The sequence below is a fragment of the Polypterus senegalus genome, chromosome 6, assembly GCF_016835505.1.
Source record: "Polypterus senegalus isolate Bchr_013 chromosome 6, ASM1683550v1, whole genome shotgun sequence".
NCBI classification, from domain to species: domain Eukaryota; kingdom Metazoa; phylum Chordata; class Cladistia; order Polypteriformes; family Polypteridae; genus Polypterus; species Polypterus senegalus.
The window spans coordinates 77,942,708-77,966,693 of record NC_053159.1 but is presented as its reverse complement, the minus strand read 5'-3'; the positions used below and the strand labels follow the sequence as shown (position 1 = coordinate 77,966,693).

General features: G+C 36.0%; 1 protein-coding gene across 6 annotated transcripts in view; it reads left to right on the top strand.

The window, feature by feature from the left end:
* The window catches only part of LOC120531198 (serine/threonine kinase 11 interacting protein), a 136,995-nt gene that overhangs the window by 30,822 nt on the left and 82,187 nt on the right, over positions 1-23,986 (top strand). For all 6 annotated transcript variants that reach the window (XM_039756387.1, XM_039756384.1, XM_039756388.1 and 3 more), the window contains exons 5-8: positions 3,835-3,930; positions 16,837-16,944; positions 17,112-17,183; positions 22,946-23,075. In XM_039756387.1, coding sequence (XP_039612321.1) covers positions 3,835-3,930; positions 16,837-16,944; positions 17,112-17,183; positions 22,946-23,075 — 406 coding nt within the window. The remainder of the gene's footprint in view (positions 1-3,834; positions 3,931-16,836; positions 16,945-17,111; positions 17,184-22,945; positions 23,076-23,986) is intronic.

Sequence of the window (23,986 nt, the reverse complement as noted above, 5' to 3'; positions counted from 1 at the left end):
TGAGAGTCCTTCAGGTGCCTTTTGGCAAACTCCAGGTGGGCTGGCATATGCCTTTTACTAAGGAGTGGCTTCCGTCTGGCCACTCTACAATACAGGCCTGATTGGTGGATTGCTGCAGAGATGGTTGTCCTTCTGGAAGGTTCTCCTCTCCACAGAGGACCTCTGGAGCTCTGACAGAGTGACCATCGGGTTCTTGGTCACCTCCCTGACTAAAACCCTTCTCCCCTAATCGCTCAGTTTAGATGGCCAGCCAGCTCTAGGAAGAGTCCTGGTGGTTTCGAACTTCTTCCACTTACGGATGATGGAGGCCACTGTGCTCATTGGGACCTTCAAAGCAGCAGACATTTTTCTGTAACCTTCCCCAGATTTGTGCCTCAAGACAATCCTGTCTCGGAGGTCTACAGACAATTCCTTTGACTTCATGCTTGGTTTGTGCTCTGACATGAACTGTCAACTGTGGGGCCTTTATATAGACAGGTGTGTGCCTTTCCAAATCATGTCCAATCAACTGAATTTAGCACAGGTGGACTCCAATTAAGCTGCAGAAACATCTCAAGGATGATCAGGGGAAACGGGATGCACCTCAGCTCAATTTTGATCTTCATGGCAAAGGCTGTGAATACTTATGTACATGTGATTTCTCAGTTTGTTTTATTTTTAATAAATTTGCAAACACCTCCATTAAACTTTTTTCATGTTGTCATTATGGGGTGTTGTGTGTAGAATTCTGAGGGAAAAAAATGAATTTAATCCATTTTGGAATAAGGCTGTAACATAACAAAATGTGGAAAAACTGATGCGCTGTGAATACTTTACGGATGCACTGTAAATAAGGATACTTCCCTCTTGGAAACTATCTATACAATAAAATCCCAGCGCCGGGTCCGGGTCCGCGTTCCTTTTGGCTGTATAGCCACCCCATAGAAAAGCCTCTCAGAATTCCTGCTTACCCCCCCTCCGTTCTTTCCCCTTTGCTTTTATTTTTCCTGTTCCTGAAAATCTTTTCAAAACAAAAGTAAAGAAATAGACAGAGCGTCACATTAACGTCTTCTCCCCTCTGCCTATTAAATAATCAATAAAATGAAATTAAAAAATCACGAAAGAAACAGAAACCACAACCTACCCTTAGGGCTCATTTATACTTCACGCGACGCGACGCATGCTGCAGCGGACGCTCCTGCTACGCAAGCGTTGTAGTGTTTATACTTGCGCTGCATTTTACGTAAATCTGGAGGAGTCCACCAGGTGGCAGTGCGAGATATTATCACGGTGAGAACATGTTTGGCTTCTCTGTGTTGTGAACTGCCTAAAACACCTATTAAATTCCGATAACACCTTACCGCAATATCTGTGAAAAGGATGTTTATTGATTAAATCCATCAATCCAGGGATGTGTCCATTCCAAAAAGCATTGGGCACGACTGAGAAACAATCCCTGGACGAAGTCTCCGCTCATCGCAAGGTGAATACAAGCACACATACACTAGCGTCATTTTAGCGGCACCAAATCTGCTAATCTTTGGAAGGAAACCGGAGCACAGTGTGGAATACAAGCAGGGAATACCAGCAACGTAACTCCCTGCGAGACAGCAGTGCTATTGCTCCGCCACCGTGTCACCCCCATGTGTGTAATTATTAACAGTATTCATTATTTAAATGAAATTATATGTAAAATGTAACATACACACTTTAATGCATTTCATCATGAAAGTGATATCAAGTATGAATCTAAAGATTCTAAATGTGCAGAGAGTTGGAATATCAGACATTTAATTTGTTCTGTGTGGTGATCTTTTGCTGCTTGCCGCAGCTGTCAGGTCCAAGAAGCTCGTAGCGATTAAAACTGGGATGACGTTTACGACGGTCTGCTTTAATGATAAAGTAAACTACGAGGTTAAAGTGGACAATTCGAGATTAAAGCCGAAATTTCCACTTTAATCACAAAATACACGTTTTCACCGTGTCTTTTATTTTTTTCTCAGTGGCTCAAATACAGCGCTATACATTATGTTGGCGATGTGAAGTTGCAAAAAAAAAAATAGACGGCACTGAGACTTTTAAAATGTATCGTCACATGTAGATAGTTCCCGAATGTAATTCGGTAATAAAAAAAATTAAAAAAGAAGACACTGGTATGTGAGACTTTAAACTGTATCGTGTCATTACATTCGGGAACTATCTACATGTGACGATACATTTTAAAATTCTCAGTGCCGTCTATTTTTTTTTTTTCCAACTTCACATCGCCAACATAATGTATAGCGCTGTATTTGAGCCACTGAGAAAAAAATAAAAGACTCGGTGAAAACGTGTATTTTATGATTAAAGTGGAAATTTCGGCTTTAATCTCGAAATGTCCACTTTAACCTCGTAGTTTACTTTATTATTAAAGCAGACCATCGTAAACGTCATCCCAGTTTTTCATCGCTACGAGCTTCTTGTACCTGACAGCAGGTAAAGTAAAAAAATAAAAAATAGACGGCACAAAAGATAGTATATGAGACTTTTAAAATGTATCGTGTCATTACGATCGGGAATATGCGACGCTTGAATATAAAAGCACCACGAATGCATCTGTATGTCGGCATTTTGCTTCAACACTTTGAACCATTCATCAAACAGCAAAGCGCACACATCGATCCCCGAAGGATCTCCATAGAGGCTTGCTGTCACATGTAGATAGTAAACAGAGACTCTGACGTCACGTTCCGACTTTTAGCACACTGCGCCCCCCGACTTTTTGCTGGTACTGCAACTCGCGCACGCGTCGCGTTAATTTCTGGGACCTGCTCAGAGGACGCATGAAATGAACGCTGGGAACGCGTGGCAGCCATGATGCGGACGCGTACTCGTTCTGAGCGTGAAGTATAAATGAGCCCTTACAGCATCCACCGCGCTTCTGGTGTTACAGCCAAACACGTGGTGTATGCAGGTTATGAGGTGTGACGCTAATTAGCCTGCCCGTACTACAACAGATTATATTGTTGATATACTATTAACTATTTACAGGGATCAACTCTTTTGGGGAAGTTCATAACAAAAAAAAAAAATTAAATTATAAATAACATGTGCACTTGAGTATTTCGAGCCCCGCGTCTGAGTCAGATTTTTCCCCTGGTCACCAATTCGTGTGTTTCACTATGCCTTTCCGTCTTCAGCTACCCATGTGCACTTGTACGGAGGAGACCTTACAGAACAATGCCAAAACGAAACGCAACTAAACCAGCTGCTGCGAGAGAGGACACATTACAGTGTGAGCACGAAACAGAGGCAAAGGCATGACAGTCGCTCGCAAGAAACGAACACTCAGCATTCACACAGATTAGCTCAACGACGCGTCTCTGCCGCACAACGAAAGGCAACTGAAACCCCTACAGAGAGAGAAGACAGATTACGCCGTGATCGTGAAAGAGGCAAAAGCGTGCCAATGAGACACCCGACGAGAGGTCCTTACGATTGAGTCATTTAACTGTGGTCATGCAACGCGCAGAGTAGCGCGCGGCAAGTTGCTAGTTTTGTATATAATATCCTATATAGGCTGGATTTGAGGTTATTTTTATAAACAGAATAAAGAAAAGTTCTAGTGAATATTAGATTATAAATGGTCAGATTTAGGTTTCTTTTATTTTTAAGAATTAGATTAGTTTGCTAAACTTGTTTTTCTTTTTTTTTTTTTTAAAGTAAGTTTTCTAAACACTATTAAAACTGTAGCGTTGCTGATTAAAGGAACCCATGCTCATCTGCTGTAACATATCTAAATCATTTTGCTTTCAAAAACTACATGAAATTAAACTTGTGTAACTTTATTGCAAATATCTTTCATTTCTTTGCAAGTTGAAGCGGATTCCCCCCCACTGCCTTGAGGGTCTAAGGGCAGTGTATTCTCAGCTTGAAGTGTTCATCTGTTCAAGGAGCACCCAGTCACTAGAAGTAAGGCGACGACAGTCGCATCCCTTATACAATTTGTCTGTTTAAATTGCCTGAAAATGTGCATGTTTATTAGCTTAACGTTTCTTGGTCCAGTTGCTAACAAGGTTAAAGCCTTTGTCTCCTCATTCAGATCTGGGAATAGTCAGTATTTATATATTCATTTTTTTTTTAAACTTTGTTTTCTGAACTTAAGCAAATGGTTTATGTTTTGCAAGGTAAATAACATTATATACATTTTCTAGCAACTTTGTGACAACAAATCCAATAACAATGAAACCATTTGGGTGGCAGCTTCTTAGTAGTTTAATGTCTTAATGTATTGACCACTAGGGGGCATTGCAGCATGCCAAACCCCAGACAGCACGTCACAGATACAAGTCCCTGTACACTAAAAAGGTTTATTTGTATACAGATACTTTACAAAAAAGGCTTTGAAACTCACACATACAACACAATTCCTCTCCTTCTCTTTTTCTCTATTTCCACTCCTCCAGACGAGCTTTGTCTTTCTTTCATCCAACACCAGCTCGCAGCTACTTTTATTTTGGACATGGGAGTACTTCCAGTGTGAGGGTATAGCCTGATCAAAGTATTTCTGAATGAATCGGAAATCCCATAAAGTATGAATGAAAAATCTCTGTTAAGAGCTGGTTAATGCTTAATAGAATCCAGGTTTAAAATTAGACTAATTGGGTTGAGAAAATGGGGGACTGGTTGGAAAGATAATCATATAAAGGTTTAAGTTTAGCACCATGCTTAGAGAAGTTTTGTGATATTGATTATGTTTGGGGAATTATGCTTTTTTTTGCAAAGGGAGTCTTGGCTTATATAAACTCTCTAAACATTCCTATGAATGCCTTTGTACTATTGTGCTTGAATTTCCTTTTTTGACAAATAGGCAAAAAAGTAACTAAACAGAAAAGAAACTGTTATCAAAACAATTTCTAATTTCTATAAATTTTGTGTAATGTAATGATCTAAAAGTCGCAAAACCTAATCATCTATTTAATTAGAAGGGAATTGTATAGAAATGGCAATGTAGTCTGTCCAATACAAGCCAAAAGTAGTCTGCTTAGTTAATTTCTCATTTGTTTGGGAAATGGTTGGCTATCTTGCATTGCTGGCCATTTGTCTTTTAGCCACACTACACTGATTTTTGTGGAAGCTGATGACATTTTACAATGCATTATCCATACAACTAAGTTAAACTAAAGATAGGTAAATCTTGGCTTTTAAGATTATGAAGTCTGTTTGTACAAGGAATACCAGTGTATGATATCATACAAAAAAGATTTTGTCAATACTTTATCAGTGTCATGCAGGTGTGTCTCTCATAGTTTGCAGCTAAACAACACTCATCTATATATAAACATTTTTGTACTAGTACTTGCTTCTCTACCACAGGAGCCAAGCCAGATTTTGGGGAAATGATGGCTTTTGTTTAACTTTTATCCACAAGTGGAAAGGAACACCTGAATGGCAGCTTGGGTAGAGTTTTTCCATTTAGTTCCTTGTTCCAGTAGCAACCCTCTAATTTTTCAGTGTTTGTTCCACATTAAATCCTGCTTGATTAACTAGAATTTGATCTTTTCAGAAACCTGTGGCATATAATATTTTTTTAGTATCATTTTGGACTTTTGGTAGTTTGCTTCTCATGCCTACTTAACATTATTTTATTTGTGCTTGTTCTTTCATTGTGAAAACAAAATTTGCCCAGCCTTTAGCTCACTTTAAAATAGTAAGCCAAACATAATATACCATTTATTAGCAATATAATAATGTAAGGAATGTTTTATAAGGGGCTTTTTGTTTAGACACCTTTCTAAATTGGGAAGGGTTGGGATTTTGAATGTTGACTATGACACAGTGCATCTCAATTTCATTTACTTTCTCCATGTTTTGTGTCTGGAGGAAGTACTGTTTTCATGACGAAAATCTATTTTGGATGTTCAGCGGAAAAGCACATATTGATATCCTTGGAACACATTATCAGAATTTTTGAAAAGATGTGTGTCTGTGGTTAAATGTTTGTGGACACTAACTTCAAAATTAATGGATTTATTCTAATGAATATTTTTTGGCATGCTATGTTTGTTTTAAGAGGTGATTTTTGATTAATTTCATTATTCAGCATTAAGCTTTTAAAGCTCAATTTTTTTTAAGCTGATACCAACAATGACCAAACCACTGCTCACAAGTTTCAAAATTTACCGTTCAAATTTAGGATTTTAAAAGAAAGGCTTTTAATATTTTTGAGTTCAGTCCATAGATTGAGCTTTTGAAGTTGGAATGCAGTAGTCACAGTAGCTAAACTCTTAATGACAAATAAGTAATGATTCAAATTTATGTATTTATTAAATTAGATGATATATATATATAGATTAAAAAAAGACAAAAGATTTGTGAAAAATAATTATTTTGTAGTAAACATTACACTGTTTCAAAATAATTATTGTGTTATTTCCCTAAGATAACATTGTGAAAGTGTATGCTTTGACTGTCTAGTGACAGCTATTGACTGCGAGATTAAGCACATGTGTAGCATGTAATCAAGTGACAAAACCTGAACTGAAGACCATGTAGGTAAACATTTAATCCTGCTTGTACTGAGACATAATTTTAATCTGCCCAGTTTGTGGACACAGGAGGTCACCGATTATAACAGAAGAATTGGGTGTAAAGCAAGAAACAAACATTGTGGATAGTGCACTGATCCTTTGCAGGCGGGATGAAATTGCATAGCCAATTAGAAGAGAGTGTGCATTGTGCAATACAGTATAGTTAAAGAAGCCTATCAGCAAAGTATATTTTATGTTTAATCCAGCTATTTGCCAGACATTTTGAAACGATGTGATCTAGTGATACAGTGGCTATTGTTCATACCTCGAAATTTTGGGTGTTCAGGTTGGGGATGGAGAAAGGAGATGAATGTTATTTAGTTCGCATCACATGCAGGAGGACTAAACTTGTATATTTTTTGTAGTACATATTTCCAGGAGTTAATATTCAAACATGTAGTCATCCACAGTTAAGCACATGCTATGATACCAGTCAAATAAATACAAGGGAGTAACATGTAAACCCCATGCAGACCCTGGTTCTTTCAGGTAGGAATCCTAGATCTGCTTTTCCAGTCAACATATGTTAAAACATCCATCCATCCCTTTTCCAACCCGCTGAATCCGAACACAGGGCCACGGGGGTCTGCTGGAGCCAATCCCAGCCAAGATAGAGCACAAGGCAGGAACCAATTCCGGGCAGGGTGCCAACCCACCGCAGATATGTTAAAACATCTGCAGCAAATTTTAACCTGATTAAAACTAAATGCATACCTGTGACTTTAGTTCAGTTCTTGTTACATAATATTAACCTACGTACATTCTTAATCTCTTCTTTAATAGCTGTTGCAGGATCACCGAAGCACTCCTATGCACAGTGTTATTTGCATCAGCAAAAATCTGTGAAATAATGAAATAAATAAATAAAATTTTTAGGGTGGTGGGAATAAGCTGCCATAGGTAGTCTGTAGCAGGTACTTATTTGAATTAATTTTTTTTTTTTCCAAAAAGTTTTCCTGCGTCGAGTTTTGAAGTGGGCACCTTCTCTTTACCCAGACCTGCTCAGTTTCATAATGGACATTGACTGCTTAATTTTTTACATTTTAACATTTTAAATGAAACAAACTATGACTAAAGAAATTAATACAAACTTTGTGTGGATACAGGTGCTTTGATTCATTATTTTTTAAAATTCAGATAAAAAAATTGTAAGTCCAAATATTTTGCATTTTATTTACATAATGATATAAATTGTTTTTTAATAGATTAGCTTTTAAAGTGGATAAAAATGTGAAGTTAATTTCAGTGGTATTGCATGTGGCATATTCTGTATTTTGGTTAATTAACACTATATGCCATACTGATGTTGTAAATATGGCAAAAGTCAAGTGCTGGCCACGTAAGATTTTTGGGTTATGTGTGTGTTATTTTGGCTAGAACCTTGATCTTGGTCTTATTCGAAAGTTTATGATGTGATATGTGTCAATGAAGCAAAAAAAAATGGTTAGTGGCATCTTTGGCAAAGTTATCAGGATTTCTTACGACTAACTGCTTTTTAGGGTGATGTGGCAGAAAGGAAATGAACAGCTGTGACATGAATCTATACACGATAAGTTTATATCAGTTGTTTGGTATTTAAATACCAACTCCGTTTCTTGTAATTCATAACAGGTGACAAACACCCTGAAAGCATACATTGGTGAATGTAATGCAGTGTTTCAGTTACAATTAATTGAATTGAATTGAAGTAATGCCAGTTCAGTAAAGTTTCTAATTCTGGATGTGTACACAGTCCAAGTAGTAATGAAAAAAGTAGTAATAAAATCTAATCACTCATGTAAGATGCTTTGAAAATAGAACAACAAAGGCTGTTTTCAGGAGATCTTGAATAATGGATCAGTGTAAAATTGAGAAGTCTGATTTCACATAGGAAGTCTAAAGTTAGGGAAAATGTTAAAAAAAAAAAAAAAAAGATTTGGACAATTAAAGTAACAGGAGTTTGTAACAGTTGAAATTTGAATCAATTATCTCATCGGTTAAATATTATCAGATAATGATAGAAATGTTAATCTTAAAATAGCAAATGTTAGAACCCAGCAGAAAGATTATCTGTCAAACCAGATTCTAAAAGCATGTTATTACAAAAACATTTTTAAAGAGTTTCTTTAAGTTAAAATATCCCGAATTGTTTTGAATTCACAAATTCAACAGTGCAGATAATATTTCACTTTTTATTTTTAGTGTTAATTTTAAGCATTGTTGTTTACTTACAGGGGGAAAAAAATATTGGAGAATAAATTGGAATGTGCACATGGTGAGAAATCAGGTTGGCTATGATGAGATAATCCTCATATATAATATGCTACCGTGGCTGTTCATTTGTCTGTCCAGGATTTTAAATCACCTGTAGCTCGCACACTGTTTGACCCATTGACCTGAAATTTGGTACACATATACTACGTGATGTATACTGTCCACTTTCAATGTTATGATTGAGATCCAAGGTTATTCATCTTTCTATTTTAATTTTTTTTATTGTAGAATCCACTCTGGGCCACGGCCGATGGCCGTGGGGTGCATGCGTATGGCCGCCGTTCTCATCCCTACCACCTTTGTCGTCATTTACCCTACCCCTTCATATCTTAAATCATTCTTGAGGCAGATTGAAGACTTAAGTGAAAAATTAAAGCAAACATACAAAGTAATTACAACACAAACACTGATCAGTTTTAACATGAAAAGATGCTGACAAAAGAAGGGAAGAAGCAGGCAGGTAGGGTGGAGAAATGAAGAGCTGCTCAGGAAGCAGCAAGTGCATCAACTGCTGAGCAAACAAATGCTAAACGTACAGAAAAAGTATTAAAACTATGAATATACTCAAGTTAAGTTTATTCACTGCATGTTGTGCATTTCGCCATTGCTGGTCTTTATAAATCCTATGTTAAAATCATCCTATGATTATAGCATCTCCCCCAATTTGTTGTTCTGCTGGGAGAATTCCCATGTATATCATACATTAAATTCACTTCTTATATTTTAATTTGATATTCATATACTAGTTTACTTAAATGATAGCAGGTATTTTACTTGATTGATATACCACTATTTTAAATTTGCTGTTAGTATTATTATTTATATACAGTGGTACCTTGAGATACGAGTGCCCCAACGTACGAGTTTTTTGAGATACGAGCCATCACTAAGTAGATTTTTTGCCTTGAGTTACGAGCCAAAATTCAAAATACCAGCCATCAAAGAGCTTGTCGCCACACATTCTGAGGAACTGACGACAGAGGAGTTGACGGATCTACAGACGCAGAACGGAGGTTCTGCAGGAGATCGGTATCGCAGAGGAGGTTATCTCTTAAAGTGAGATAAAGGAAGTGTTTGCAATATGGGAAAATGTTTCAAACTTTAAAGAAAAGAAACACCCTGAAAAAGTTGCAACTGATCACGCAACCACGCTATTTAATAACACTTGCCCAACACCTGACTTTATTGAAAAGAAACACCCTGAAAAAGTTGCAACTGATCGCGCAGCCGCACTATTTAATGACACTTGCCTAACTCATTTCAGAAACATTCCAAAGGGGAGGACTAAACAAAGCTCCTTGGACAGGTTTCTATTGAAATGTCCTGTGAATGAAAGTGAAAGCGTGGCAAACAAAAAAAAAAAAAAAACTAGTGAAGAAGAAAATTAAATTAAGCAAAAGTGAAGTGAAAGAAAAAACATTACAATACACTAATCGGCTTCGCCAACTTCTGTTTATTTCTTTAGATTCTCTTTTATGTATTACAATATTTGTTCATTATAAATATATTTTTCTTACGTTGAAAGCATTTAACAAAAAATTGGGGTGGTTTTTGGGGGCTGGCACGAATTAATCTCATTTCAATTAATTTCAATGGGGAAAATTCATTTGAGATACAAGCATTTTGACTTAGCTTGGTCACGGAATGAATTAAACTCGTATCTCAAGGTATCAGTTTATTTTCAAATGTATTACAGAAAAAGGCACAATATTACCCACTTGAATAATGGAGTTACTTCTGATTAAAAAAAACTGGTGAAAGGGATTTTTGTTTCTGCCTATATGCAAATATTGGTTTTGCATCCTTACATCAATGGGTTTAGGAGCATTACTGTCTAGAGTTAGATCAGCATTCAGTATTTTTTTCCTGCTGAAAGCAAAAGAAAGTTTGGACATAATGGAAATGTTCAGCTGTATTTGAACAGTCACTATCTGAGGACCAGAGATCCTGGTGTTTGATAGGATGTAATTTTGATTGGGTTTTGCTTTACAAGTTATGGTATGATATTTGTGTGTCTAATTAAAGCATTGTGTATCTGATTACTTTGCTGAAATAAATTTGTTTTAATGGAATTTGCAAAACCAATAAAATAAAACTTTTATTAAAAATAATACAGATATAGAAGAATGTGTACATGCAGTGCCCATAAACATTTGCAGGTTTTCACAGTTTGTTTAAAACAGTGAAAATGGGTCTCTGCAAAATGGTCCAGATTAATTACAAATATAAAACACAAAGTAAATGGTGGCATAAGTATTCTGTGCCTTTAAGTCGGTACTTAGTAGATACAGATTTGACAGCCTTGAGTCTGTGTGGACAGGTTCCTATCAGCTTTGCACATCTGGATGATGAAATATTTGCCCTTTCTTCTTTGAAAAATTCCTCAAGCGCTGTCAGTTTTGCATCAGGATCATTAGTGATCAGCCCTTTTCAAGTTCACCCACAAATTCCCAGTTGGATTAAGATCTGGACTCTGACTTGGCCACTCCAGAACATTCACATTTTTGTCTTTAAGCCATTCCTGTGTAGCATTGCCTTTATGCTTGGGGTAATGGACTTGCTGGAAAACAAATCTTCCCCTAAGCTGCAGGTTTCTTGTAGACTGTATCAGATTTTCCTTCAAGATTTCCCTGTATTTTGTTGCATTCATTTTACCCTCATAAACCTACCAGGGCCTGTTGCAAAGAAACATCGCCAAACCATGATTCATCCATTACCACTTTTTTTACAGTCGAGATGGTGTGTTTTTGATAATGTGCAGTTGTTGACCAAAAGACTGCATTTAGTCCTGATGGCCAAAAAGCTCAGTTTTGATCTCATTAAACCATAGAACCTTCTTCTGCTTGACTATAGGATCTACAGTGTGCCTCCTGGCAAACTAGCTGAGACTTTATGTGCATTTTTTTTTTTTATTTTATTGGAATCCATACAAAGCAGTCAAATTTTTACAAAAAGAAGCCAAACGCTGTAAAATTTAAGGCTTGTAAACATACCTAAATTAATAAATTCTCTGCGCTTCATGAACTTATTTTAAAATATTACTGATTAAATCCTGCCATGTTTTGAAAAAGTCTGTACAGATCCTCTAACTGAGTATTTGATTTTTCCAATTTCAAATAATATAACACATCAGTTTCCCACTGACTTAAAAGAGGAGAGTTTGGGTTCTTCCAGTTTATCAGAATAAGTCTGCGTGCCAAAAATGTAGTGAATACAATCACAATTTGTTTGTCTTTCTCCACTTTAAGCCCCTCTGGAAGAACCCCAAACACAGCTGTTAATGGGTTAGGAGGGATTTTAAGTCCAAGGCAGTCTGAGAGGTAATTAAAATTTTTTGTCCAGAATAATGTTAATTTGGTGCAGGCCCAGAACATGTGACCCAGTGAGGCTGGGACTTGGTTGCAACGTTCGCAGGTTGGATCATGCCCTGGAAACATTTTGGAGAGTTTTAGTCGAGACAGATGTGCTCGATATATAATTTTGAGTTGTATAATTGTATGCTTTGCGCATATGGAGCTCGAGTGAATTCTCTGCATTGCTACTTTCCACTCCTTTTCTGATATATTAATTGAGAGATCTTTTTCCCAGTGTCCTCTTGGATCTTTGAAAGGGAGGGATTGTAAAATGATTTTATATATTGTAGAGATGGAGTCTAAGTCCTTAAGATTGAGCAATATTTTTCCAGCATGGATGAGGGTGCAAGATGAGGAAAATCTGGAAGGTTCTGTTTAACAAAGTTCCTGATTTGAAGATAGTGAAAGAAATGTGTAGCTGGAATGTTAAATTTGGAATGTAATTGTTCATAGGATGCAAAGACGTTGTCTATATAAAGATCTCTAAGCAAGTTAATTCCAAATTTTTCCAGATATTAAAACTGCATATGTTTGTGAAGGTTGAAAGAGGTGGTTCTCTTGCAGAGGTGCCACAGATAGAAGCTTCTCCGTCTTAAAATGCTTTCTACATTGGTTCCAGATTCTAAGTGAGTGGAGCACAATTGGGTTATTTGTATATTGCCGATAACGTGTGTTTATTGGAGCACAGAGCAAGGAATACAAAGAAGTACTGCAGGATTTTACTTCTATTGCGGTCCAAGCCTGTGTATGTTCTTCTATTTGTGTCCAGGTTCTTATCGCCTGTATATTTGCTGCCCAGTAATAAAACTGGAAGTTAGGTAGAGCCATGCCGCCTTCTGCCTTTTGTCTTTGTAGGGTCGCTCTTTTGATGCGTGGATGTTTTGAATTCCAAATAAATGAGGTTATTGTTGAATCTAATTGCTAAAGAATGATTTATTAATGTATATTGGGATGTTTTGAAATAAAAAGGAGCTTAGGAAGAATATTCATCTTAACAGTGTTAATTCTTCCAGCTAGTGTGAGATGAAGGGTTGACCATCTATGCAAGTCTTGTTTAATTTTTTCCATGCAGACGATGAAATTTTGTTGATAAAGAGCTTTATGTTTACTTGTGATGTTTACCCCGAGGTATTTAAACTGTTCTGCAATGATAAAAGGTAGGGTGTCTAATCTAATATTATATGCTTGAGAATTCACTGGAAAGAGTACACTTTTATTCAGATTAATTCTGAGACCAGAGATCTTTTGAAATTCTGTGAGTGCTGCTAAGACTGCAGGCACAGAATTTTCTGGGTCCGATATATACAGTACCATATCATCTGCATATAATGAGATTTTCTGTTCCAGTCCTTCTCTGCTAATCCCCTTTATCTGATCAGTATTTCGACAATGTATTGCCAGTGGTTCAATGGCAATGCAAACAGCAGCGGTGACAAGGGCATCCTTGTCTAGTGCCACGTTCTAGTTTAAAGTAGTCTGAGCAAATGTTGTTGATGCAAACTGAAGCTTCTGGGTTAGTATACAGTAATTTAATCCATGCACAAATGTTGGGCCAAACCCAAACTTCTCCAATGTAGTAAAAGGTATTTCCATTCAATCATGTCGAATGCTTTTTCTGCATCCAATGATAATAATATTTCTGGGGTGTTTGATTTAGTTGGTGAGTATATTACATTAAACAGGCGTGAAGATTTGAAGATAAGTGTCGGCCCCTAATAAATCCAGCTTGGTCTTGTGATATTACCGAGGGGAGCACTTTCTCCATCCTTCTAGCTATGATTTTAGAGAGTATTTTAACGTTGTTATTCAGAAGTGAAATTGGTCTGTATGATGCACATTGTGATTAGTGCTTGGCGAAAGGTTTGAGGAAGAGATTGGTTATCTCTGGCTTCTGTAAATGTTGCTAATAGGAGGGGAGCTAGCTGAGCAGAGAATTTCTTGTAAAATTCTGCAGGGTAGCCATCAGGGCCTGCTGCTTTTCCACCTTGGAGTGACTTTATAGCATCTAGTAATTCTGATAATGCCAGAGGTTTATCAAGTTCCTCCACACTAAAAGCGTCTATTTGTGGTATCTGTAATGTATCCAGAAATGCATTAGATTGTGTATTGTCTTCTTTAAACTCAGTAGTATATAGGGATTTATAGTAGTCTCTGAAAGTGTGCATTATATTTTTGTGTTCGATGATTTTATCTCCGTTCGTGTTAGTGATTACGAGATTGCGTTGCACTTCTTGCTTGTGAATTTGTTGAGCTAAAAGCTTATTAGCTTTCTCTCCATGTTCATAATAATGATGTCTGGATTTGTAGATTAGTTGTTCAGTTTCTTTAGTTGTCAAGAGGTTTAATTCTGAATGTAGAGCCTGCCTCCTCCTATGTAGAGTCTCGCTTGGTAGTCTGGCATGTTCTTCATCTATTTTAGTAATTTAATTTTTATCTCTGCTACTTTCTTGGCTTCGGATTTATTTCTGTGGGAAAGATATGAGATAATCTGGCCTCTTAAGAAGGCCTTAAGAGTTTCCCAGAGTATTCCTGCAGAGATTTCGGTTGATGTATTTGTCTCTAGAAAGAATTTGATTTGTTTGGATATAAATTCAGTACAATTCTCGTCAGCTAATAGAAGCGGGTTGAGGCCATCTTGGGGTGAGTGTATGGGGCTTAGTAATTTTAGCTCCAAGATCATAGGTGCATGGTCAGAAATAACAATAGCATCGTATTTGCAAGATTTAATCTTAGGCAAGAAGTTATTGTCTATAAAGAAGTAATCAATCCTTGAGTAGCAATGATGTACTGGTGAGTAGAAAGAATATGTTCTTGAATTTGGGTTTAAAAACCTCCAGGGATCTGATAAGTTGTGATCAGTTATAAACTTTGTAATTATCTTTGCAGTGTTAGATGCCGTTCCCCTGTGGAGGAAGTCCTATCTAAAAGTGGATTTAGAACACAATTAAAGTCCCCAGCCATTATAACTTTATGAGTGTTCAGATTGGGAATGGATGCAAATAAATTTTGTATAAATTCCTTATCATCAACATTAGGTGCATAAACATTTATCAAAATCATTTTACAATTAGATAAGTCTCCCATGACCATTACATATCTCCCTTCAGGATCCAATACTACATCTGATGCTACAAATGGTACTGTTCTATGTATGAGAATTCCCACACCTCTAGTTTTCTTTGTAAAACTAGAATGGAACATTTGGCCAGTCCAGTCTTTTTGCAGCCGGAACTGATCCTTGCTTAGTAAGTGGGTTTCCTGTAAAAATACTATTTTAGCATTTAGACCTGTTAGGTGAAGAGTACTTTCTTTCTCTTTAATTGTGATTCAGGCCTTTAACATTCCAGCTTACGAAGTTAACTGTCCCATCATGGAGACACTGATTCTGAGTTTTTGATGTCATTTTATAGTCTTAACTGGAAGTGAGACAGCTTAGGTCTTAATTTCCTATTTCCCCTAGAGTTGTTGCCATGCAGCTTATTATTACGTTGGTAGTTATAATTATAAAGATTAATAGATAGATTAGGTATAGATCAAGCCTGCTCTCTTTCTTCCCCTTAACCCCCACCCTCCCTTTTTGCCTCCCCAAGTGAGGCTAAAACCCACTTCACACAGTCCCAGTCCTCTGACATACCCAGAGACAGAGCACATCCAAAGCAAAACAAGCCCCATGCAGTGGCTTTAGAGTTAAAAGATAGAGATATCTATTACCAATATAGTCTTTAAAAAAGAAAAAAAAAAGAATTTTGCACTTAAAATATATATATAGTCTTCAGCAATTTTAGTGCATTAAGATGATACACCCAGATAATAAACCCGGGTGATGGTGTTAAAGATGTGTCCGGAATAAGCATAACAAGTCTTAATGCAGTAATAGCAATAACAATAAAACAAGGGTATGATATTGAACAGTCTCGTTTAGGGTAGAGATCAAATAATTAGAAAAAAAAGAAAGAAAAGTAATTAAGCACAATAAAACAAACAGATAGCGCCCTAGTAATACTAAGTAATAATGAGAATATATGCTGATAAAAACCCGTATTTTAAAACGAATAGATCAGACAGTATATGTGCATTTTTTTTTTTATTTTTTTTTTTTTAAAACAGTGGCTTTTTCTTTGCCTCCCTTTTCCATAAACCGGTGGCAACGAAGTGGTGGTGAAGCACCAGTTGTATGCACAATCACTCTAAGCTTGTAACTCCTTCAGAGTTATCATGGGTGTCTTAGTGGCTTCATTCACTAGTCTCCTTCTTGCACAATTACTGTTTTTGTGGACAGCCTGTTCTGAGTAGATTTATAGCTGTGCCACACATTTTCCATTTCCCCATGATTGATTTAAAAGGACGCCAAGGGAAATTCAGTGACTTTCAATTTTTTGTGTCCATGTCCTGACTTGTGCTTTTTAAGCAATTGAAATTCCTTTGAGCTAATTCTGTGACCTCTAAAACCAATTGGTTGTACCATTGATGGTTTGGTGAGTGACTTTTTATGGGTGTTGTATATAGTATATAGAACTATTTTTCAATTTCATCATGATAATGTGTAGTGGCCTTGTTCATGATGAAGTGGAAGTATAATATAAAATGAAAGTTTTTTTGTGTATAGTAATTTTATTGGCATACTTTCTTTGGTCTGTTTTTTTTATATTTCAGTTGAACATTTTTCTTCTTTATACAAACAGGAGCTTCTGTCTCTTTGTGGAGGAGATTTAAGTTCAGCACTACCATGGTTGGAACTACACACTTTAAATTTCAGTTACAATGCCATTACAGCCCTTGACAACTCATTGGTGAGTCTTTAACAGACAAATGCTGTCAACTACTTGTTTCCATTCATTGCTTCAGGCAGTGATGGATTGAATGCTTTTAATAAATTTACATATAATATTGGAAAAGCTCTAAACTTTGTGAATGCTTTAAACAACTGCGGTAAATAAGTACTTTGTTTTTTATTCAGAGTTTATTGAATGTTCTGAAGTCTCTGGATCTGAGTCACAACAAAATCCATGACTGTGAAGAATATTTGCTGGTAAGTATGTAAATACAGAATAACCATTATCTCCTAGACATCTGCCTATTTATTGTATGTGAATAATAGACTTATGATGCGATTGTTATTTTGATATCAAGGGGTACCTGCTGCAAATGTTTTTTTGTGCAGGTATGTGTACAGACTACCTCAAAGATCTGAGCCCTTTCCATATTGAAAGAAACAGAGTGGACATGTTAGGCATTTAAATAGCGTAATAATAACTAAACTGTAAACCCAAACAAGTTAGCAAAACTAAAAAAAAAAAAATGAGGCAATAAGTTGCCACAAAAAGTTAAGTTAATTAACTTAAAATGTTTTTCAAACCTTGTAATATTTAATTCTGGTTAAATTAAATTACTGCATATTTATGCTCAAATATTTTAGTAATATGTAATAATAATTAAAAATTCTCAGATCAGATCAAATTAAGAAAGTGTAACTTAAAAATTTTAAGTTAAGCATTGCCCATTTCGAGTTATCTAAAGATAAAATTTATTAGTTGTAATTACACCTTTAATTAAATTAAACTCAGGCATGTACTGTTGTCATTCAAAAGTTTTATCTGAACATTATTTACTGCAACATTAATAAAGTGCTATAATAAAAATACAAAACATACACAGATATAGTGCAACAGGTTGCATAAAATAACAGCATTCTTTACATTTTAACCCTTTCTACTTCTTATGGCTACCTCTACATCAGTGTCAGATCAAATGCTCTGGATTACAGGATTTTAGTGTTCCCAACTGCCCCATTGTGCTACAGATTCTAGCAATTTTCAGACTGAAGGACAATTTAATACGTGTACATCTCATTAATAGTATTGGATTTGAAATTGTCTTTTCAAGTTAAACTGTAAAATGACACCAACAAAGGACAAGTCTACAGGTAGTCATGAAATAGTGCATGTTATTTGTAAAGCTTAATAGAAATTGCTACATTACATATTAAATGAACATATTGTTTATGAACATATTAAATTCTTCCAAGTTGAATAAAAAAGTGAGCTCACTTGTTGGTTTAAGCTCAACATTTGTGGTAAAACTGAGTGAAACAGGCAACATTTAACAACTACTGTGACTCGGTATATTACATATCAAACTAAGTGCCAAAAGTGCAATTTTTCAATGCAATTCTCTAAAGGCTAGACATCAATATTGTTTACACTTTCACAGATCAGTTTCTAGATATATACCATCAAATCATTCTTGAGAGTCTGCAGTCTGGATGACAATTTGCCATCTTCCAAACTAAGCAAAATTGTTTGAAAAAATTCAAAAGTGTCTTTCAGTCCTTTGGGATAACTAAGATGTAGAGTATATATGAGACTGAATATTACCACAAGGGCTTGCTGAGGATAAATAGAATGTTTCCATCCAGAAGTATCATCCCTATTCTTTAGGTGCTAGATATGCTTTAGGTGCTATGTACAGTGGTGTGAAAAACTATTTGCCCCCTTCCTGATTTCTTATTCTTTTGCATATTTGTCACACAAAATGTTTCTGATCATCAAACACATTTAACCATTAGTCAAATATAGCAAAAGTAAACACAAAATGCAGTTTTTAAATTATGGTTTTTATTATTTAGGGAGAAAAAAAATCCAAACCTACATGGCCCTGTGTGAAAAAGTAATTGCCCCCTGAACCTAATAACTGGTTGGGCCACCCTTAGCAGCAATAACTGCAATCAAGCGTTTGCGATAACTTGCAATGAGTCTTTACAGCTCTGGAGGAATTTTGGCCCACTCATCTTTGCAGAATTGTTGTAATTCAGCTTTATTTGAGGGTTTTCTAGCATGAACCGCCTTTTTAAGGTCATGCCATAGCATCTCAATTGGATTCAGGTCAGGACTTTGACTAGGCCACTCCAAAGTCTTCATTTTGTTTTTCTTCAGCCATTCAGAGGTGGATTTGCTGGTGTGTTTTGGGTCATTGTCCTGTTGCAGCACCCAAGATCGCTTCAGCTTGAGTTGACGAACAGATGGCCGGACATTCTCCTTCAGGATTTTTTGGTAGACAGTAGAATTCATGGTTCCATCTATCACAGCAAGCCTTCCAGGTCCTGAAGCAGCAAAACAACCCCAGACCATCACACTACCACCACCATATTTTACTGTTGGTATGATGTTCTTTTCTGAAATGCTGTGTTCCTTTTATGCCAGATGTAACGGGACATTTGCCTTCCAAAAAGTTCAACTTTTGTCTCATCAGTCCACAAGGTATTTTCCCAAAAGTCTTGGCAATCATTGAGATGTTTCTTAGCAAAATTGAGATGAGCCCTAATGTTCTTTTTGCTTAACAGTGGTTTGCGTCTTGGAAATCTGCCATGCAGGCCGTTTTGCCCAGTCTCTTTCTTATGGTGGAGTCGTGAACACTGACCTTAATTGAGGCAAGTGAGGCCTGCAGTTCTTTAGACGTTGTCCTGAGTCTTTGTGACGCCTCAGATGAGTCGCTCTGCGCTCTTGGGGTAATTTTGGTCGGCCGGCCACTCCTGGGAAGGTTCACCACTGTTCCATGTTTTTGCCATTTGTGGATAATGGCTGTCACTGTGGTTCGCTGGAGTCCCAAAGCTTTAGAAATGGCTTTATAACCTTTACCGGACTGATAGATCTCAATTACTTCTGTTCTCATTTGTTCCTGAATTTCTTTGGATCTTGGCATGATGTCTAGCTTTTGAGGTTCTTTTGGTCTACTTCTCTGTGTCAGGCAGCTCCTATTTAAGTGATTTCTTGATTGAAACAGGTGTGGCAGTAATCAGGCCTGGGGGTGGCTACGGAAATTGAACTCAGGTGCGATACACCACAGTTAGGTTATTTTTGAACAAGGGGGCAATTACTTTTTCACACAGGGCCATGTAGGTTTGGATTTTTTTTCTCCCTAAATAATAAAAACCATCATTTAAAAACTGCATTTTGTGTTTACTTTTGTTATATTTGACTAATGGTTAAATGTGTTTGATGATCAGAAACATTTTGTGTGACAAACATGCAAAAGAATAAGAAATCCGGAAGGGGGCAAATAGTTTTTCACACCACTGTACAAGCTATACTTCCTGTTCTCTGCAAAAATATTGCTAGCCTGGTGACATCACATGTGACATTTCTTCCATCCCTTTGTTCCTAGCATTGCTGGTTTTTTTCTTGAGGCAGTTTTTGTAAGATTACGTTGTGTTCGTCTGGCAGCATGCTACCAACTGTTCACTCTCTCACAATACAAATAATTCAGCATTCGGTTTTGTGAAGACAGTTGGTAATTACTAGGTCTGGGTATCAGCACTGATGTCCAGATTTGATTCTGATTCACAATGACCCAATTCGATAATCAATTTTATATATATATATATATATATATATATATATATATATATATATATATATATATATATAATATAGAACTGAAAATGAACTGATAATTGTAAGAATGGGACAGAAATGAGGTGCACTTGCATGCTATATTTATTTAGATGTAACAAATTCAAACCATACTCTGTTAGAAAAGTCATACTGTAGGGTAAAAGTTTTAGAGAGAGCAATATTTAATTCAAATAAATCTAGTCCCACATCTGCTATTGCTTCTTTGCAAGGAACACTTTATAACCGTGGCTACAGTTTTGCCTCCAAGTTTTGAGTGAAAGGACGAAGCGCTGCATTAACATACATTCGGTTTCTCTGTTTTGTTTTTACAGGTGTCAGTGATAGGGCTGAGAAAGTCTTCTCACACTAACAGCTAGTAGAAAATAAGTAGCGCTAAGTAGTTTTAATGCCTAAAAAAGTTTTGTTTCATTTTTGGTTTCTATCATACATGTCGAAGTATCAACACATTTGTTTTTCACCTTTTCTTTTAAACTTGAAGCACTTGTACTTGGCTTACTCTTGGTATCATCACTACTTCTGATTGTTTTCAGTTTTAAAGAAGGTTAAAAGGTTTGGTTTTTTTTTTCTTTCTTTCATTTTATAGGTTTTAACATTTTACATCACAATGACACAAGAAATAATTTGCTTTCTGAAATACTTTTTTATGGTATTTGCAAACAATATGCACGTGTTGTCGACAGGCAAGCTGACACAATACTAGCAAAACGACGTACTATCAAAAGAATGAACCTGCCCCCTCCATATCTCCTTGGCGGAGAGTATGTATCCCACACACTACTACCTATTCTCATTGTCCCAGGCAGTGTTGTCCCGCTCCACTCTGCTTGATGATCTAGGCTTATAAGCGGTAATAACTCTTTCACACACCGGAATGAAATTTTTGCCACGCTGGCAATTGAAAAACAATGATCTAGGCATAGATTCAAAGCCCGTCTGTCAGAGGACAGTTGGGTAAGGTAAACAATGGACAAAAATATTGGAGTTTATCTGGTGAAACTGGAACAAAACAACAAGCGAGAGACAATATAGATGATAGTTTTATTTTCAAATGATATATTGCCTGTGCCTGCTTGCCAAAACAAAAACTTGTGATTGATGCAGTCATGCAATGGAACAGCCCATTGGAAATGCTAGGAACAACAAGTCATCTTGGCAGCTTTACATATAGACAGCAAGGTTGCTCTTGTTGTGACTGGTATGCAGCGCGCTTGTCTGCAACACATCTGCCACAAGTGTCCAGTCATTTTTAATGGGTGATTGTCACGTAGGTATCTGCTGCTTTGGATGTTCATCTGTTTGCACATCTGATTCATGTGTCGAAGATGCTGATTTCAGTTAAAGAGGACACACCCTTTTATGCAAGACAGTAAAGTGGTTCTTCTTAGAAAGCCTTAACAGTTGCATTATTGACATCATAATGTAGCATGAATAATGTGTATATAAAGAGTTTACTGTTTCTAGTAAATCTTGATGATATTTTGTCAGTTTGGGAATAGTTTGAGTTTCTTTCTTGGCTTTCATGTTTTCTGTAGTAAAGGAAAAAGCTGAGCGCCTACTATGTTGCCATGTGTCTTATATATAGCTTGTGATTCCTTTGTCCAGAAATTCCTTTTCTTTTTCCTCAGCCATGTATGTGCCTAATCTGCTGCGGTCTTGCAAACCAAATGGCTAACGGCATACAAACAGTGAAAATAATATTTTTAGTAGTTTTTGTAGAAACTGCCACTTACAAGGCAGTTAATATTTATCTATTTATTAGTTAATATTTTCATGCATGCAAAAACGTAATTTATCATATTATAAAATACTATGGTCCGGGTGTCCAGTCCCTCTGAGCAAGTGTGATTGGTCAGTTTGGCTTTGGTGACACAATGAAAAGAGAAAGTGCCTGATCCAGCTGGCCCCACCTCCTTCTAGGTTCTACATGCAGGAAACCGTGCAGAACATAAACATTACACAGAAACACAAAAGTAAAGAAAATCATAAATTTACAAATGCATAAAGGCAAAGCAAAACAAACAGAATTAATAGATATATTCAAAATTGTTTATAAACAAAAGCAAGTAAAATAAATATATTTCTGCCAAGACAAACAACCTTAATTGTACCATATCAAGTGGTCACTTTCATTTGCATTGCTTGTTCTGAAAAGCAGTGGAATTTATGTTGTAGTCTGTTCTTCTTAAGAATAGCTTATATCTGTTCCTTGATACAAAATGTGTTTTTTGAACATTTGAATAAGAATGTCACTGCAGTACACTTTGTACACATGACAATGCTAATAATACTACCGATACACTAGAATTCTTTGCTGATCAAAGACCTATCTGCTCTATTCTGCTTGTAGTCACAGCTTTATTTATTTTTCTCTTTTTTTTAGCCTCTCAGTGAATTGGAGCACTTGAATTTGGGGTACAACTTTCTACAAACCATGCCGGTGCTGAGTCTAAGCTGTCGAACTAAGCTAGTAAGCCTTATCCTCAGGAACAATGAATTGGAGAGCATCAATGGTAAGAAGTTATGAGAAAAATCGCTAAAATGCTACTGTAGTAATGCTGGGAAGGTGTAGTTTACTTTCAGCTAAGGCCACTAATGAATAACACATATGAAATCTAAAAATAATACACTGGAACAAATTAGAATAGCCTGTCCACCTAACCAACTCATCTTAAGTGATGTGGGAGAAAAACTGGAGTACCCAAAGGAAAAAAGGAGTTTAACTTGGGATTCTGGATCAGTGAGACATCCTAATTTAACCAGTGTGGCAAATTTCCCCATACACATAAAAAAAGCCTTTTACAATCTTTTCAACTTACCACATTAAAACTAACTTAAAAAAATGTTAATTGAATTAAATTTTATAATGTTTGGTTTAGCAAGCAATTAAATAGTCATTAAAATATGACTTAGGATAATGCTGTTAACTGAGAAATATTTTAACTTAATGATGCACTGTTTTAAATATTTTCTTGTGATTTGGGTTCTCCAATATGTAGCAATTTTAGACATTGATCTCTTTTTATATATATATATATATATATATATATATATATATATATATATATATATATATATATATATATATATATATATATATATATATATACATATACATATACATATACATATACATACACTAGCAGAATACCCGCGCTTTGCAGCGGAGAAGTAGTTAAAGAAGGTATGAAAAGAAAAATTTTAAAAATAACGTAACATGATTGTTAATGTAATTGTTTTGTCATTGATATGGTGTTGTTCTCATATATATATATATATATATATATATATATATATATATATATATATATATATATATATATATGTATATATATATGTATATATATATGTATATATATGTATATACACACATATATATATACACACATATATATATATATACACACATATATATATATACACA